Source organism: Quercus robur, chromosome 2 (assembly GCF_932294415.1).
Source record: "Quercus robur chromosome 2, dhQueRobu3.1, whole genome shotgun sequence".
NCBI classification, from domain to species: domain Eukaryota; kingdom Viridiplantae; phylum Streptophyta; class Magnoliopsida; order Fagales; family Fagaceae; genus Quercus; species Quercus robur.
The window spans coordinates 81264304-81282786 of record NC_065535.1 but is presented as its reverse complement, the minus strand read 5'-3'; the positions used below and the strand labels follow the sequence as shown (position 1 = coordinate 81282786).

The window sequence follows — 18483 nt, the reverse complement described above, 5'->3', positions numbered from 1 at the left end:
CATGTTAAGCAAGATGATAATTGTCCAACTCACCTTTTGGCTCAGCATGCCAAATATTTAGATAGTTATGAAACTTGGATAGAGGAAAACCCTAATATGGTTGAGTCAGCTTTAACTCATGATGTATTATGTTTATCTTCTTCTTAATAAAATTATGGTATTTTTATAAAAAAACAAAGAAGTTATCGTAATAATTAATAAGTTTCATGACAAAAATCCCCTATAAACTGTATGTTGAACCACTTCGCACAATCTTGACTTTTAGACTTAGGTGGCGTTTGGGTACTGATGAAACCATACGTGTTTGCGTCAGCGTTTCCTCCTTTTTTTTTTTTTTTTTTTTGCTTTGAGAAGCGCGTTTCAGCTAGAAAGTGGTCTACCAATTCGCACAATCTTGACTTTTAGACGTAGGTGGCGTTTGGGTATTGATGAAACCAGATGTGTTTGCGTCAGCGCTTCCATCTCTCTCTTTTTTTTTTTTTTTTTTTTTTTGGCGTTGAGAAGCGCATTTTAACTAGAAAGTGGTCTATCAGTAGATCTTGTGCACTGTTCATGGGATCCACAAACCTCTTTATTCAACAACTTTTTCATTAAAAATGGGTCTCACGACACTATTCACATATTTAAAAATTATTTTGCTACAGTATTTTCAGTTTTCAACTGTATCCAAACGGACCCCTAATTTATAATACGTGGTATATGATAATAATCAAATTAAACACTTTACTATCAGAAATTGTTAACTTGATTTTAACCCATTAATGATGACAGTTGCATTGAAAAAAACAATGTGACTTTTTTTCTTGGGCTAAAATAAATAATGTTAATAAGTTTCTCATAACAAAAATCTGCTATAAAACGTATAAGCTACATGTTGAACCACTTCGCACAATCTTGATTTTTTAATACCCAACTTATAATATATAGTATATGATAATAATAATAATCAAATTAAATACTTACTATCAAAGATTGTTAACTTGATTTTAACCAATTAATAATGACAGTTGCATTAAAAAAAAAAAAAACAATGTGACTTTTTTTTTTGGGTAAAATAAATAATGTTAAGTTGTCATATCTAAATTGTAGGTGATGGAAAATGCATATGATATGAACCAAAAAGTCAAAAAAGCACTTCATAATGCGAGCCAAGACGAAAGGGGGAAAAAAGAGCGCCACTCTACAGTGCTTTGGTTGCGTGAAATTTTGGCATGAGGCCAGAAAGAACCAAGCGAAAAGCCAAACAATTGTTATAGAAAGAGCAGCCTAATACTTCTTAGTAATTTTTTAGTATTATTTATATTTACATATGACCAAGATTATAGTCCTCAAATGTTGTAAAAAAAAAAAAACACACACACACGCATTAAAAGGCTTTAGTCCGAATATCCAGAAGACATGCTCTCCTAAGAATCTAACGTAAGAGAGAGGCAGAGAGCTTAAGAGGAACAACTCCTCTGAATATCTATATTTTTTCTTACGCACGGTTCCAAAGGTATCGGATTTGTCATAGATTACAGCGTTTTAGCCATGTCTCAGTCTCAGACCAACTGGGAAGCTGATAAAATGTAAGTCTTTATGCAAGTAAATCGATTTTGTTATGTTGTTTGTTCATTTTTGATTTCTGGGTTTCGGTCCTCTAGGACTTTGAATGCTTCTGGCTTTGTTTTTGGGTCCTAGGGTTTTCGTTTTCGCATTTTGTTTTTGAAAGTGTTATTTTGGGCTTTTATTTTCATGTTTTCAAATGGGTATGTTATAGTTTTTTTGTGGTGTTTATTTTGTTTGCATTTTTCCGCATTTGGGGTTGTTTTCCATGTTGTACTGATGTTTCTGTTGATAAAGTTTGTGCTTTTAGTGTGTGTTTTTAAAATTTTAAGATTTGGTTGATTTGTCAGTTTTTAGGACTGCTTTTCTGTACAAAATTTCCTCTTTTTTTTTTTTTTTTTTTTTTTTCATTAGCTCTTTTTTGGGTCTTGGGTTTTGATTTGAACTTTACTGTGTGATTGGTGCTTGTATTCTAATATGTTTCTAAATGGGCATGTTGAAGTTTCTCAAGAGTCTATTTTGTCTGCGATGATTTTAGTGTTCTTGTTCTTGTTGTTGCCTTCTATTACTTCTTGGTTTCTTTTTGGTTCTGGTTTTAGGGGTACTTTTGGATTTATTTCTTGTTTTCTTTGGGTGGGGGTGGATTTTTTTTGATATTGTTTTCATATTGTTTTAGTCAAGGACTCGAGGCAAATAGTCTTATTAGGCTTGGTTGAATGGAGGTTTTTGTTCTCTCCTCTCAAATGATGAAAAAATTAAGATTCAAAAAGTTAATTTAGAAATCTAACCAAGCCAAAAATTTGTGTAAGGTTCTTCTTTTTCATTATTGTCAGAAAATTTTGATTTTCTGAGTTACCGAGGGGGTGGTATTTGTTTCTTTATTTCTTGGACAGTATTTTTTTCATTTTGTTGGTGTTTAAATGCTGGGTTTGTATCAATTTGGATTTTTATATTTGTATTGTTTTACAATCTGACTGGTTTGGTCCTTGTACAATAGGTTGGATGTGTATATATATGACTATCTTATGAAGAGGAAATTACATTCTACTGCAAAAGCATTTCAAGCCGAAGGGAAAGTCTCTTCAGATCCTGTTGGTAAGAATATGTGAAGATTTGCTAAGAACAGAGATTTAATATGTATTCTGGACTTCCCATACTCTATGTCTATATCATAATTCATAATAATTGTGGCTTTTGTGTGTACATGTACTCTAGCTATTGATGCACCTGGTGGTTTTCTTTTTGAGTGGTGGTCCGTCTTTTGGGACATATTTATTGCGAGGACAAATGAGAAGCACTCAGAACCAGCTGCATCATACATCGAGGTGGGTTTACCAGTTCTTAATATATATATATATATATATATTTATATTTATATATATTAACTTCTTTTGGGTTGGGGAGGGTGTTGTTCTTAAAGTCTCCAGGCAATTCTGTGAATCTGCAAATCATTTTTCTTATAGCAATCATATTCTGGCAACAGAAATTCAATTTTCCTGTTGGCTAATGAGCTCTAGCTCAACTGACACCACCTCCACCTATAAGTGTTTGGCATAGGGAGAGGTTGTAGGTTCAAGACCCATTGGGTGTGTGTAACTTACCAATTGAAAAAAATTATGCATTTTAATGGTCTTCATCATATTATCTTCAGTCTCTTCTTGGTCATATGTATTTTGTTTTTCTCCTTTCCCTAATGGTTTAGTTTTTTTTAGTCAGAGTCGGATATGTGCTGAAATTGGAGTTATTGGTCATAATATTGTATTACCAGCACTTATTAAAAAGTAATGTCAGGGGCTTAAGTAATATTTTCGCAAATAATATTAGCTTTGTTCTTTCTGGTTTTTTTCTCCTGCAAAAAATTGTTGGTGTCCTACCACCTAATGAATATACCTTGCTAGCTTTTCAGTGAACATAGGGAATTTTTATTCTGAAGCATTATTAATGACTTTTTGGCCTGGACAGCTAATGCTTAAACGTTGGGTTTTTTGAATTAGTCTGAATTGTACTTGAGTGGATAGGGAGTTTGATCTACATATATAACAATTTCTTATAAAATAAAAAATAAAAAAACCTACATATCAAACAATATTAACTTAGATTTTATTTTTATTTTTTTGGATTCATAAAATATATGGTATATTACTAAGTATTGTTTGGATTCTGTGGATCTCTACTTGTTCTGTGTTTGCTATGTTGGAGAGATACTTAAATAACCTTGATGTTTATATGGAAATGACAGACTCAGTTGGCAAAGGCTCGGGAGCAGCAGCAGCAACAACAACAGAACCAGAAACCTCAGCAGCATCAACAGATGCAAATGCAGCAGCTCTTGTTGCAGAGGCATGCTCAACAGCAGCAACAGCAACAACAACAGCAGCAGCAGCAGCAGCAGCAGCAGCGGAGAGATGGAACGCAGCTCCTAAATGGCTCTGCCAATGGGCTTGCAAGTGGTGACCCTCTTATTAGACAGAACTCTGCGACTGCAACTGCAAATGCGTTGGCAACAAAAATGTATGAGGATAGACTAAAGCATCCACTCCAGAGGGATGCGTTGGATGATGGAGCTATGAAGGTATTGGTGTTCTGTGATGGATTTAAAAATGAGTTTCTTCTTTTTTCATTATCCCTGCGGTTATTTACAAAACATTATCATGCAGCAAAGGTTAGGTGACAATGTCGGACAGCTACTGGATCCTAATCATGCCTCAATGCTGAAGGCAGGTGCAGCAGGTGGCCAACCTCAAGGGTATTTTTTTTTTCGAGGACACAGTTATCAAGTTATACTACGAGTCTACATTTGTAAGTTGTCCAATTTGAAAGTAGGTAAACTCTTGTTTTGCAGGCAAACACTTCATGGTACACCTGGGGGTATTTCTGGAAATCTTCAACAAGTTCAAAATCGAAGTCAGCAGCTTCCAGGGCCTATACAGGTAATAATAATAATCATCATCATCATTGCCATCATTTTGTTACTTTCATATCTCAATTTTCTTATTTTTGATAATCTTGTATGCTGAAACAGGAGATAAAGAGTGAGATGAGTTCAATGATGAACCCCAGAGCTGCTGTTTCAGAAGGATCATTGATTGGAGTTCATGGTATTGATTGAAATTGTCCTTTGTTTCAATCCAGCTGTTTGTTTCTCTTTTCTCATTTTGTTATGTTTATGTATAGGTTCTATAATTTTATAGCTGTAGCTTTCTTTTTACTATTAACAAATCATGGGATGTTAACCCCTTGTCTTATGAAGAATTTTAATAGAATGAGGAATGTAACTTCTGGTATTCAGCTCAACAAGGGTTCAAATATTGAAATGGTTATTACTAAACCTAGTATTCTTCTCTGCTTACTACTATGAACTTACAGATTGGCAATTATTCTAATATAGGTGATGATTTTGGAAGATCAAAAGAAAAAGGAAGGAATCTAGGAAATTTCTCTTATAAATAAGATGTTTTTAGCTGAATATTGATGGATTTGTTGTAAATGTTTTTCATATCATTTGTTGCAAAGGATGTTGCTTCTTTCGTTACCTTATATTTTCTTATCAAACAAAACTGTCATTTGTTGCAAAGGAACAATTGTTATTGGATCTAGAAACGTATGTATAAGTGATTGGAAATCCCAAATGGATCCTAAGAAACTCCCATTAAGTTCCATGATCTAGTATGCATTTGTGTTTTGGGTCATGCAGCATGTAAATCCATGGTTTATTAGTTCTTTAATTATTTATTGAAATTGTATAATTTAGGATTTTTTCATTGTTAGTTATAACAATTATTCTCATGTTCTTTTAGGATCAAATCAAGGCAGTAACAATTTGACTTTGAAAGGATGGCCTTTGACGGTAAGACTAAAAGCTATGCTTTTTTTATTCCCTGTATATTCAGTTGTGTATCTGTTTTCAAGTTGGATGATCTTAGTTTCATGTTGGTTGGTTCATCCACCACTCATCTGCCAATCAAATCTTAATTGAGCTGAAAAGTGTCTTAACCGATATGACATTTTCCTCTCAATATTCTACCTATCAAGGCAATTTGTCATTAGAAAAAATTATTAGTTAAAGCAATAGGTTGCATTATAAGATAAATCGTTTTACACTTATCAAAAAAAGAAATTAATCAATACTCTTTTCTTTCTCTAATTTTTAATTTGAGGTTTGAATTCAGTGTCTTTCCTTCCTTTTGTTTTAGTACATTATATCTTTGTCTATGTTACTATTGAAGAGAGCTTCTGGCAATATACATGGTAGCCTGTCTTTGTATGTGGGCTGTTGGATTAAGGGAAGCCTCCATTTTGCTCATAGAGAGTTGCTTAAGCGTTTTCTGTTAAATATTTCAACTTTAGAAATGAAAGTTGGAAGTAGTGAATGTGGGAATTGTTGAGGTTGGTCATTTCGAAAGTGCAGTAAGCAACTTCTTTTCAACCTGACTTCTTAGGAAAGAGCTAGGCAGAATGAAGGCAAATTTCCTTCCCTCTTGTCTGACAACTGGCAAATGTTGTTTATGCATGCTGCTTGGAATGAAACTTGCATTTGCATTTTTGGTTTGGTTATTAAAAAAAAAAATCAATTTGGTGGTTCAGATAATGGTTACGATATTATAGAAGGATGGAATTGGATTTCTTTTCTGAAAACTTCTCACCTTTTGTAGGGGCTGGAGCAGATTCGAACTGGGTTTTTCCAGCAGCAGAAGATGCAGTCCCCTCAGTCTTTCAATCAACTTCAGTTACAGCAGCAACTAATGCTTCAGGCACAGCAAAACTTGGCATCTCCATCTGCCAATGATTTGGAATCTAGAAAACTAAGAATGTTTCAAAACAATCGTAATATGGGTCTTGCGAAGGATGGCCAGTTAAATTCTGTTGTTGATATGGTTCCTAGTGTTGGATCACCAGTTCAAGTTGGTTCCCGTGCAGATACAGAGCTGCTAATCAAGGTATTATTTTGTTCCTGTACATCAGAGTTGATCAATCTTATCATCTTTATGTCTTTTCAACAGTTTTATCAGTCTTTAAGCTTGCAGTTGTGCTTGCTTATCTAATGTTGTAATGCTTCTCAGTTACAGCAGCAACAAATTCAGAACAATCAGCAGCAGCAGCATTATGCGCAACATCCACTTTCTAGTCAACATTCTCAAAATTCAAACCACCACCTCCAGCAGCAAGATAAAATGAATGGTGCTGGAAGCGTCACAGCGGATGGTAGCATTTCAAATACCTTTCAAGGAAGCGATCAGGTTTATTGGCTTCAGCAGTCGTAGATTTTATTAGCTACACTCTTTTCCTGTTGTCATTTTCTTTTCTTGGTTTTTGGTTTAGTTATTGTAGAACAATTCTTCATTCTCCAAATATAACTTGACAAATTATTTTAGAATTTCTTTTGTAATGTGGACTACTATTGCTAAACATGTAATCTTTTAACCAATTATAGGTTGTGTCATCTTTCACATGCTTTACTTTCCCATCATCTAGTTCATTTTGCTTTTATATCCCCTTACATAATTATTGTTATTTGTTTCTCATGCTTTACTTTTCCATCATCTAAGTTGTGTCAAATGGTTTCATAACTCTAATTTACCACTGTGTACTTGTCATCACTGAAAAGTTGGTATAACCTGGTTTGAGTTTCTGAAATTGTTTCCTTTTGTTCCTTCAAGGCTCCAAAAACTCAAATTGTGCGAAAGAGAAAGCAGCCAGTATCATCTTCAGGTCCTGCCAATAGCTCTGGGACTGCAAACACCACAGGACCATCCCCAAGTTCACCTTCAACACCTACTACTCACACACCAGGAGATGTGATGTCAATGCCAAGTTTACCACATAATGGTGGTTCCTCTAAGTCTCTACTTATGTTTGGTTCTGATGCGGTGGGCCCACTTACATCAGCACCAAATCAGTTGGTGAGCAACATTTTTTTTATTTTTTATTTTCCAATAGTGCCCCTGCTGAGGTTCCAGGCTCATGCTACTGAGCTTGGCTTTACCTGTATTTTAACTTATTTCATGTTAATTTCATTTTGGATAATTATTCACAAGTTACATGTTTTAGAAGTAGTGTGTTGTTAAAGTAATGTTTAAAAATTATACAATGTGCCCTTTGTAACAAAGTTACAGATTGTTAACTTGTGAGGAATTGTCATTAGCAGTGCCAGGGTCATGACTCTGCTGCTAAGGGCAAGGCGTTTTTCTTTTTCTTTCTCTCCTTTTGTTTTAGGGGGAAGGGGGGGTTGCTATTTGCATTCAATTTTGCAGTCAGATAGTTGACATAGTCTTTTGCAGTCTGATATGGACCAGTTTGTGGATGATGGGTCCTTGGAAGATAATGTTGAGTCATTCTTGTCTCAAGATGATGCAGACCCTAGGGATAGTCGAGTTAATCAATGTTCTGGTGTCAGCAAAGGTACAGCACATTCTGCTTTTTAGATTGGTGAATGCTTCTTGTTTGATTGTTTAATGCTTTGCTCCATATATCTATGTCAATGGGACCCAAGGGTTTAACATGTTTATATTAATATTAGGCTTCACATTTACGGAAATCCGGCGTATTCCTGCAAGTAGTACAAGTAAAGTTGAATGTTGTCACTTCTCATCAGATGGGAAACTGCTTGCTACTGGTGGTTTTGATAGAAAAGTAAGCGGTTGGTTTGATTAGATTATTTTATTTAACATTGTTCAAATGCTGCAAACAGTTGCACAGGGAAACTTCAGTGCTGCTTTGACTGAATTGATTCTGATTATGGAAAAGTCAACAGAATCCTTTTTGCCTGATGATTTATGGTGCAGGTTGTATTGTGGTGCACAGAATCCTTTACAATGAAGTCTACACTTGAAGAGCATTCTCACTGGATAACTGATGTCCGTTTCAGTCCAAGTATGTCTCGACTTGCTACATCTTCAGCTGACAAAACTGTCAGGGTTTGGGATGCTGATAATGTAAGTTGGCATATTCCCTTTTATTTTGAATTGCTTATGTATAAGTTCAAAATTGAACTTTGATTGTATTGATAGAAATCCACCAAATTTGGAATTCTATATACCAGCATAATTGCATCACAACTTGTTAATAAAACTACACCTCTTCCCTTCCCTTCCCCCCACCCCCAAAACCCCTTTTTAATACCTTAAGACAACTTCTCATAAGTAGAATAAGGTTATTTTGGATTGAGTCATAAAGTTGACTTGCTAGAAATACTAAGATAAGTTTGTAATGTAAACTTCCTCTATTGATTTCATTCTCTTACGCCTTTGCCTTTGAAGTCAGTGATAGAATCAATTTATCTTACCGTGTCTTTGGGGTTATTATGATGCCTTTACCTCTCTTATCTTTATTTATTTATATTTAATTTAATGGATACAATGATCCTTTGCAGCCCAGTTATTCTCTTCGTACTTTTACGGGGCATTCTGATACTGTTATGTCATTGGACTTCCATCCTAGTAAAGAGGACCTTATCTGCTCTTGTGATATTAATGAGATAAGATACTGGAGTATCAAGAATGGCAGTTGTACCGGAGTTTTCAAGGTATAAGAATATGGTGTTTATTCATCTTCAAGAAAATTGTACAACAAGGTTCAATATTATTTTAAGCATCTGTTTGTATTTAGTAGATTATATTCCATTTTTTCAGGGTGGTGCGACCCAGGTGAGATTTCAACCTCGTGCTGGAAGGCTTCTTGCTGCTGCAGCAGAGAATCTTGTATCCATACTTGATGTAGAGACCCAAGTTTGTAGGCTTAAATTACAGGTTGGCTGTCGTCCTTTTGTGGACTCTTTTCTGTTCTTTGGTTATGTGTGGAAAGATGGAAATAAATTGATTACAATTTTGGGTATTCACTTAATTTTGTTAGGTATAGATGCTTTTCTTCTAGCATTCAAAGCTCTTTATTTTGGGGGTGCATATGACTCCTGCGCTCCAGGGAGAAAATTCAGTGTATCCCCAGGATACATAATACCTTCTCGTCTCCAGGAGGGGTGGATGTAAAGATAATTACCAACTTGACCCTTTGCCCAAGTGTCATATTTGATTATTTACTAAACCTCCCATTGGAGGGATGGATTGTTAGTGTGTGATTTGTATGGTATAATTGGAGGGCATGTATGTAGGCCTTTCTTTTAGCTGGCTTTGTAGGTCCAAACTCCAAAGTTCCAAGACTAGTTTTTTCTGTCAGATAGTTCTCTTGTGCGTATGTTGGAGACATCAATATCTGTGTCCAGAGGTTCAATTTAGTGAGTGTTTTGGCAACTGGCTTGATTGATATAATTTAGTTTTTTTTTTAACTTAGCCATTAGATTTTCTATGAGATGAATACATTCTTTTCCTAGAGGCATTTCTTAACCCATCTTTGTAGGTCCTTTAAAATTTTAAAATTCGTAAACCAGATTTCATTGCCAGATGGCTCTCATCTGTCTCTGTTGCATACCAGTTTTCCATTCTTCAAAGCTGGTGGTTTTTTTTTTTTCAATTGACTAAGATTATCGTGGTTAGAATTTCCCTAGTCATTACAGTTTTGATGGAAAATGGAAACATCTATTTTAGAAATGGAAATCTTAATAATTCAAGGTTCCTTTAACCCCCTCCCTAAAGGGCTGCCTACAAGATGATTAATGGCTTTTAAGTGCCCCTTGATGAAAAAGCCAAAATGGATATATAATTTTGCTTGCTTGGCATATAAAAGTCCTTTATGGCACCCTAGCCTTTGGCTCTGTAATTTGGAATATTCTCTCACGTTACGTAAGCTACTTGTTCATTATTGGCCCTGAACCAATAAAATTCAGTTATATTTATAAATTGAATTAGTTTCATCAAGAGATCTTTTGTATCTACAAATTGAATTAGTTTCATTACGAGATCTTGAAGAGAAAATATGTGAATAATGCAGTTTATGTTTTCTTGAATTGTTTTCAGGATATGATGTAGAAGTCACATGAATATCTGTTATTGCTTTGTTACTTCTTTTTTCTCACTTCATTCTCTTTGGAGTAATGACCTCACATTATGATTGACGTTCTCTTTTTCTGTTTAGGGCCATAAAAACATGGTCCATTCTGTCTGCTGGGATCCTACTGGTGAATATCTGGCATCTGTGAGTGATGACTTGGTTAGAGTGTGGACAATTGGCTCTGGAAACAAAGGGGAATGTATTCATGAATTGAGCTGTACTGACAACAAATTTAATAACTGTGTTTTCCATCCTACTTATCCTACGCTGTTGGTCATTGGCTGTTATCAGGTAAGTCATAGCTCTACCTTTTAATGCAATTTCATGAAATTTGCTGCATAACATATATGGTTTGTCAGTTTGATTGAATAGGGTGCAAGATGACTGTTCTGCCTTTTCATAAATTTAGCTAGACACAACATTGTGATTTGTGAGGACTGCAATATGGTGCAAGTCTCAGATTAGTAGTGCACAATTAGATAAGGTTTTTACAACTTTGAAATACCAGTGCTCTATAGTGTGTATACTGGATTGTAGGGTATATGTTGAGTGCATTCGAACTTTTGTTTCCATTGAGATTTGAACTAGATGGCATGTAATTGTTTAAGCTGCTGACCTGGACTTATGTTCTTCATGTGGATTGGTGGTCATTCCAGACTTTGGAACTTTGGAACACAAGCGAGAACAAGACAATGACTCTACATGCACACGACAAACTAGTGTCTGCCTTAGCAGTATCGAGTGCTGCAGGTTTGATAGCTACAGCTAGTCATGACAAGTATGTCAAGCTCTGGAAGTGACTTACTGCTTTTCCCCCCTGACAAAGTTGGTATGCCTTCTCCATTATGTGTATCCAGAAATGCTCAGCAGGTTTTCCACACAGATACTTTTGTAGCTGTTTATATTTCCTTACAGTCTACCTTGGCAAGGAAAGAAGAGTATTTAGATCATGACCCAGAGAAGTCAACTTTTGCATCAAAGCTAACTTTGTTACACACAAAATCCGCTTGACAATGTTCCTATAGAGTTTTGGTTCAGACTTACAAAAGATGTAAATTTTTTTTTTTTAATACAGAATTCTCCTTTTTGTTGATGAACATCAGCAGCATGACATCCTGTTATGTTATATGAATCACCCTTTTGAAAGGCATTAAATATGATGGGGCTTCAGATTTTATATCTATGTTTTCACGATTGTGGTTCAAACATGCAAGTTTTTTTTTTTTTTTTTGAGAATCGTTCAAACATGCTAGCTGGTTGTTCATTCTTAGCAATATTTACAGTTCTATTAGATTTGTAGAATCCTTTCAAACAATTTTGTTCGTCTAATATAATTCACCGTGAATGTTGTGGCGCACTTTTGGTTCTGGTCCATGTGCTCAAGAACCTTTTGCACTGATAAAACTTGCTTAGTAAATTTTCTTTACCCTCTGTTGTCAAACTTAACATTGCTCTGCGAGAAATGATAATTACCATTGTGTAAGAAAATTATATCCCTATCCCTATGGCTCGGTTTCTGTCTATAAAAATGGAAGAGGCATCACACCATTATAAGAGCAAAGAGCCTGGGGAGCACGGACACAACAAAATTGCCAACGTATTGGTGTCGGACACGTATCCGACGTAGACACAAACATGTCAAGTATGCACTCAGGAAGAAAAAATCATTTTTTAATTCATTTGTTCTATTTTGATATTGAATGTTGTTTATTTAAACTCTTTTATTCGTACTTTAAACAATATCTTGCTGTCTTTAAATTAATCTATATATATATATATATATAAAATTGAAACTTTTGAAACTCTCACAATTTTCCACGTCAGCACAATATTTAAATTAAATTTTCCACTTCATCACTGTTTTCCTTTTCCAATGCAAATTAGACTTCTAGCCAAATAAGAACACTCTCCCACCGCCTCTACTCTCTCCTATTTAAGAATTGCTTGCGTAGAAAACCTAAGCCTCAAAAACTTATTTTTGCCGCAACACAATTTTCTCCTTAAAACTTATTTTTCTTGAAGGTTTTTTTTTGAGGGCGGCTCATGCTTCACAATTCACATATTCCACTTATGTATTAGACTCCTCTCCTTCTTCGGTCAATGCATCAAGGTTAGGGTTATTTGATTTGTTCAATAAAAATTATAGATTTGTTACTTTTTCTTATAAGTTTGTCAATTGTTGTTTTGTTTATTTAGTTGTTGGGCCTGAATCTTTTAATTAAATCTTCAAATTTTTATTGAACAAATCAAATAACCCTAACCTTGATGCATTGACCGAAGAAAGAGAGGAGTCCAATACATAAGTGAAAAAACTATAATCATGGATTCCCTTCTTTCTATTGTATTTCTCTATTGCGTAATTATATATATATATATATATATATTGTTTTATTTCAATACTTTTGAAGCTTTGAATCTTCTGCTTTTTTAAAAAAATTTTTTTTTTGGCCTTTTGGAAGTTTTAACATCATAACTTTTGGGTTTTATTTTTTCTATTATCAGAAATTATCTAGAAGATTTCAATGAATATCCATGAATTATTCTTTTTGAGGGTAATCCATCTTTATCTTATATTTCTATTCCTAACTTTTTTTTCCTATATTTTTTCTTTAATTGTCCGTGTTTACGTATCTTTTGTTTTTCTTATTTTTTCTTTAATTGTCCGTGTTTATGTCTCTTTTTGTGTGAGTATGTGTCATCATATCTGGGTACTTAGGCAAAATCTATAAAGACTAAAGATGCTTTTTTTTTTTTTTTTTTTTTTTTTGGTAATGAATCCTGTGTTTTTCATGACTTTAGTGAGTCATATTCTTAATGATCGAAATGGTTTTGTTTGACGTGGATTTTGTTCATATTGGTTTCAAAGTTTATTTCTTGGCTTATATTATAGATTGTAATATATTTATTCATCAAATTGTTTAGTTGAGTTTGTTTTCAAAATTGTTTTCAGTGTTGGACATTTTCTTGAAGCATGTTGATATCATATATTAAAATACTGTTAAGTTGATAATAATAATAATAATAATAATATAGTTTAATAAATGTCTGAAACGTATAGCTGTTAACAAATGTTTTAGCTACATGATTTTATTTTACAAATTCAATTTTGGTGTTGTAGTAAAATAAACAAAGATTAAATTATATATTGTACTCAATACATTTTCCGTGCATCGCACGGGTTAGCGACTAGTTTTAGATATATTTTCAAACATTTCATTGTTGTTACATACTTTTTAAATCTAAAATAAACGTAACTTATTTCAAATATAAAATATATATACTAAAAAATAAATATTAATTAATTGTCGTAATTGATCATATATTATAGACCCAAATGAAATTTGAAGTCAAAATTCAACATCCATACTAGTTTTTATCAATTGCCAATACATACATCATTCCTAATCAAGTCAAGTGCCTTGTTGAAATGCTTTGCCTTGGCATCAAGATATTCCTTCCATGTCACCGAGCGATAGAGTGGTGGATGTTTGTGGTCAATCAACTTCATAGACGGTGATATTTTCACATTCGCTGGTGGGCCATAGAAGTAAGCGGCTGAGATGCGATGATGTGTCTGGTTAACAACCACTTGATGCAGTGCACTCTTGAAACGGCCATTGGAGAGTACGTGCATTAGGTCACCAATATTGACAACAAGTGCACCCCTGATAGGATGCACAGGCACCCACCCAACACTGTCTCTAAGGACTTGGAGCCCAGTCGTGCTGCTTTGGTGTAGCAAAGTGAGCAATGATGAGTCTGTATGAGGGGCCAAGCCCATGGCCCGGCTTGGGTCCGGACAGATTGGGTATGAGTTTAAATGGAGAAGGGCCTGGGGTTGTTTCTTCCCATCTTTGGGCTTTAACCATTTAACATCTTCACGGGTTAAGCCCAATGACACAAGCATCAGCCCTAGAATCCTTTCTGTTAGGTCCTTCATGTCCTTTTGGCACACTTCCATTACATTACTGCATGACAGAAATGAGAAATGTTACAAATTATACATGATAATAAGGAAAATTATAGTTAACTTATTCTTGTATTCTTTGAAAAAATGTTTATACATGACTTGAAATTGAGTAAATGTTGGGCTTACTTTCTCGCCCCTTAGGAGAGGTGAGGAAAGATTCGAATTAGTGACATCCGCTTCATGAGATGTGCCATAACTATGTTATCTTTAAATAAATTTAAATACAAAGAGTACTTATCCCAACCTCAACCCAACACCGTCACACCCAAAATCAGATCAATTCAGCAAATAAATGGGCACATATCATATGTGAGGCTATGACAAACTAGTGAATCGGTTCAAATTAATCGCTAACTAAATATAGAAATGCGGATCACTAAGAACCTATGTAATTTTGGCAAAAAGACAACAAATAGTTCCACACTACCATTTCAATAAACAGAAGATTGCGCATGTAGAAACTAGAAAGTTGCGGTTGCACGGAAGAAATCTTAAATTGGTGAAACTGATTCGAGCAAAATACTTAGTCCCGATTGTCCTCTTAGTCCTAGGATATGACAAAAACACACCGATTGCCTCGTGAAAGGCATACATGAAGGGGTGTATGCTCATCTATTTATTTATCGATGAACGTACACCCCTTCATGGGGAGAGTTTTAGAAAAAAAAAATTTTAATTTTTTTTTTAATTGCTCTCTCGTTGGTCACAACACAACACAGCATTATTGTTAAAACAAAATATTCCTCTAAAAAATAGAATAAAGTATAAGGGTACATTCTATGTAAGCAATCAAACATTCTAATTAGGATGATTTAGATCCCGATTGTCCTCTTAGTCCTAGGATATGACAAAAACACACCGATTGCCTCGTGAAAGGCATACATGAAGGGGTGTATGCTCATCTATTTATTTATCGATGAACGTACACCCCTTCATGGGGAGAGTTTTAGAAAAAAAAAATTTTAATTTTTTTTTTAATTGCTCTCTCGTTGGTCACAACACAACACAGCATTATTGTTAAAACAAAATATTCCTCTAAAAAATAGAATAAAGTATAAGGGTACATTCTATGTCAGCAATCAAACATTCTAATTAGGATGATTTAGATCCAACCAAGACCCCCTTTTTTTTTTTAAAATGATCCGGTCCCATGCTAATTAACTGGCCCAACCCCATCTTAAACGGTCAAACCTCATTGCAGGTGGATTAGGTTAAATATAGGGCTAAACTTGTTACATATAAATTATTTTACACACTTCTAAAAGCAATTGAAATTGTGATTTAAATGTTAAAAATCGTGACTATATAAGATAATTGTGTGTAATAAATATTACTTTTCAATTACACACACTTCAAAAAGTAACTGAAATTATAACTTAAAGTGATTTGTGTGTAAAACAGTTTGTATAATGTTATAACTTGAAGTCAAGTCACGATTTGTGTGTAAAACAGTTTGTATAATAAACATTGATCTTTAATACATAGGCTACATGAAACACAAATAACAAATTAAGTTCATGGCAGAATGTCAACATTTTAACTCCAAATATCTATATTTTTTAAAAAAATATTCACATTTAATTATTTAACCCATGATGTGTACACAAAACGTGGAAGACAATCGAAGCCGGCCCATTGCCACAGCAAGGCATGCATTATACACGTACCAGAATTTTTTGTGGTGATGTGGCCAAAGTTGGCAAGCATGTTCCAAGGGAGACCCCATAATTGAGAGACCCTCCGACCACATGAGCTTTGGAAAAAACGCAGAAATGCGAGCGAGGCCGTAGCCGGTGATGCCCTCTGGGGATCGAACGGCACGTAGCTTTTGGTCCAATGGGAGAGAGAATAAACGCTTGGTTTGAAGTTCTAGTTGTTTAAGGAGGTCAATGGGAATGCCATGGTTGGTGACTTGAAACAAACCCCATTGCTCACATGCATGTCGTATCAGCAAAACTGCATTTGGGTCGGTAAGGTCTATGATGGGCACGGACTCAAATGGGTCCGTGGATATGGGTTGGTGGGGATCCGTGGATAGGGTCCAAGTGTGAGAGTCGGGTAATGTGAGCACAGACTTGAAATCTAGTGGAATGATTTGGTTGAGGTGGATAGGGTTGCTTTTGAAGGATTCTGAGATTGAATTCATCATTTTAGTTTACTTTGAGCATGTACAGTACTACCACAAAGCTCAAACTAATTTTTGTTGTCAAAATGAAGGGCTTTTGTAAATTTGTATTTGTGAGAGAGAGAGAGAGAGAGAGAGAGAGAGAGAGAGAGCATTTTGTTTTTGTTTTCCGATAATAAATTAAGAGAGCCTTTTGTTTCTTATGAAAGAGCTTCTTGACTGTTGTCTTTTTCTGAATTGGGAGAGAGAAAGCTCCTGGCTATTGTCTCTTGTGGAACTAGGTTTCATCAGAACCTTTCTTCTTGGGTCTACACACGTTTGTCTCTATTCAAAGTGGGTTCAGTCAGGAACTTTATAGAGTTGTATATAAATCTATGGTTACAAAGAAATAAACGATGGCTAATAGCTAGCTTCCTATGCTTATTTCTAAGCATCCTATGCAATATAGCCCTTTAAAGTCGGTAGAGGCACATTTTTTTAGTTGTTACCTTGTTGAGAGTGACTTATGTGACTCCTATACCAAAACAACAACACTAAGGACAAAAAAACTTCAATGATTTATGGGATTAGGATTTGGTAAAACTTCAATGACTACAATAATAGGGACAAAAAATACCTGACTGATTTATTGGATAGAGATCACCATCGAATAGTACTTTAAATGATTGAGATTAAAAGTCACTTTTAATCTTAATCCTGGAATCATTTTTTTACCTTTTAACTTCTTACCTTGCTAACTATTCTCTATTTTATCAAAATGGTAATTGCACAAAGCGCCAGATTCAAGTCCTTATTCATCAAATATAAAATAAATGAAATAAATAGTAATGCGATGTACATATATTGTAAACAACATGACTATAATTTTTTTTTACGCATTTACAAATCTATACTAATAATTAATAATTAAATTTTAATTGAGTTAATTAGATAAAATAATTATCATTTATGAAGTTATAAAAATAAGATTCACCAACCTTATATTGCTTATGAAATGGAGAATTTATAATATCAATAAATCATAAATAATAAATAGATATCTTGTAAAATTATTTACAATTTTACATGATATATATATATATATATGTATATGAGATTAAATTCTATAGGGACGTGGTGTAAAACCCATGTTTTACCCCTCCAATTCCAACATGCCATATCATTTTATCATATATTTAAGAATAAACACAATCACACTCAATCAATTCTAATACTCATATATAAATCCAACTAAATTGAGAATTTATTGAGATGTTATTAGGTGTGATAGGATGTATTGAATTGTGTAAAACATGAGTTTTACACCCCATTTTTATAAAATTTAATCTCATATATATATATAAAATATTATATATAATTAAAAACTAAGGGCAGAGCCCCCGGGGGGGGCGCCTCCCCCGGGCGGGGGATGACTCCTAAAAGTCTATTATACATACTTATGTAAAGTTGATTAGCTCTTGACATAGAATAGAAAAACAGAGATACAGTTTCTTTAAAGAAACTGTACATGCGATGAAATAAATAATAAAATAACAAAATTTTCAATTGAGAAAGTCTAGAGAAGCAACAAAATCTCACAATATTTTTACAATATTCTTGTTTTTAGTTGAAATGAATCTCAAAATATTTTATTTTATTTTATTCTGACCAATGATATACTAACACCTTAATTTATTGTAAAAATATTGTAAAGATTGTGTAGTATTACTAAACCATTCCCCCCACTTTAAACAATCTGTCACAAAATAAATGCCACCTAACTAAACTTGTTAAAACTGTTTACACTTTTGACCATATTAACTCTTTTTGTCTTTTTCTTTTTTCACTTATCTAAATTTCCTTCTTTTCATTTGAAGTTCAGCCTGTGGAGCTTTAATTACTAATAATAATAATAATAATAATA

General features: G+C 34.2%; 2 protein-coding genes across 2 annotated transcripts; one reads left to right on the top strand and one right to left on the bottom strand.

The window, feature by feature from the left end:
• Window positions 1-1268: 1268 nt before the first annotated feature.
• On the top strand, window positions 1269-11664 carry LOC126715293 (transcriptional corepressor LEUNIG-like). Its single transcript, XM_050415833.1, has 18 exons — window positions 1269-1568; window positions 2543-2640; window positions 2761-2870; window positions 3785-4117; window positions 4203-4291; window positions 4388-4475; window positions 4568-4643; window positions 5343-5392; window positions 6198-6482; window positions 6606-6782; window positions 7203-7445; window positions 7824-7944; window positions 8063-8175; window positions 8328-8477; window positions 8915-9067; window positions 9174-9290; window positions 10570-10776; window positions 11142-11664. The coding sequence occupies exons 1-18, from the start codon at window positions 1531-1533 to the stop codon at window positions 11283-11285; spliced, it is 2592 nt and encodes an 863-aa protein (XP_050271790.1). The 5' UTR covers window positions 1269-1530; the 3' UTR covers window positions 11286-11664.
• Window positions 11665-13779: 2115 nt separating this feature from the next.
• Window positions 13780-16727, bottom strand: LOC126715295 (gibberellin 3-beta-dioxygenase 3-like). Its single transcript, XM_050415834.1, has 2 exons — window positions 16123-16727; window positions 13780-14453 (listed from the first exon to the last, which is right to left on the bottom strand). Exons 1-2 carry the CDS (start codon window positions 16602-16604, stop codon window positions 13862-13864), a joined length of 1074 nt encoding a protein of 357 aa, XP_050271791.1. The 5' UTR covers window positions 16605-16727; the 3' UTR covers window positions 13780-13861.
• Between the last annotated feature and the right edge of the window lie 1756 nt (window positions 16728-18483).

Excerpts from the sequence above, each read along its gene's own strand:
- LOC126715293 (XM_050415833.1), top strand. The coding sequence starts at position 1,531 with ATGTCTCAGTCTCAGACCAACTGGGAAGCTGATAAAAT. Across the intron at positions 6,783-7,202 it reads CCTTTCAAGGAAGCGATCAG|GCTCCAAAAACTCAAATTGT; the intron begins GTTTATTGGCTT and ends TGTTCCTTCAAG. Across the intron at positions 8,478-8,914 it reads GGGTTTGGGATGCTGATAAT|CCCAGTTATTCTCTTCGTAC; the intron begins GTAAGTTGGCAT and ends GATCCTTTGCAG.
- LOC126715295 (XM_050415834.1), bottom strand. The coding sequence starts at position 16,604 with ATGATGAATTCAATCTCAGAATCCTTCAAAAGCAACCCTATCCACCTC. Across the intron at positions 14,454-16,122 it reads CATCACCACAAAAAATTCTG|TAATGTAATGGAAGTGTGCC; the intron begins GTACGTGTATAA and ends TCTGTCATGCAG.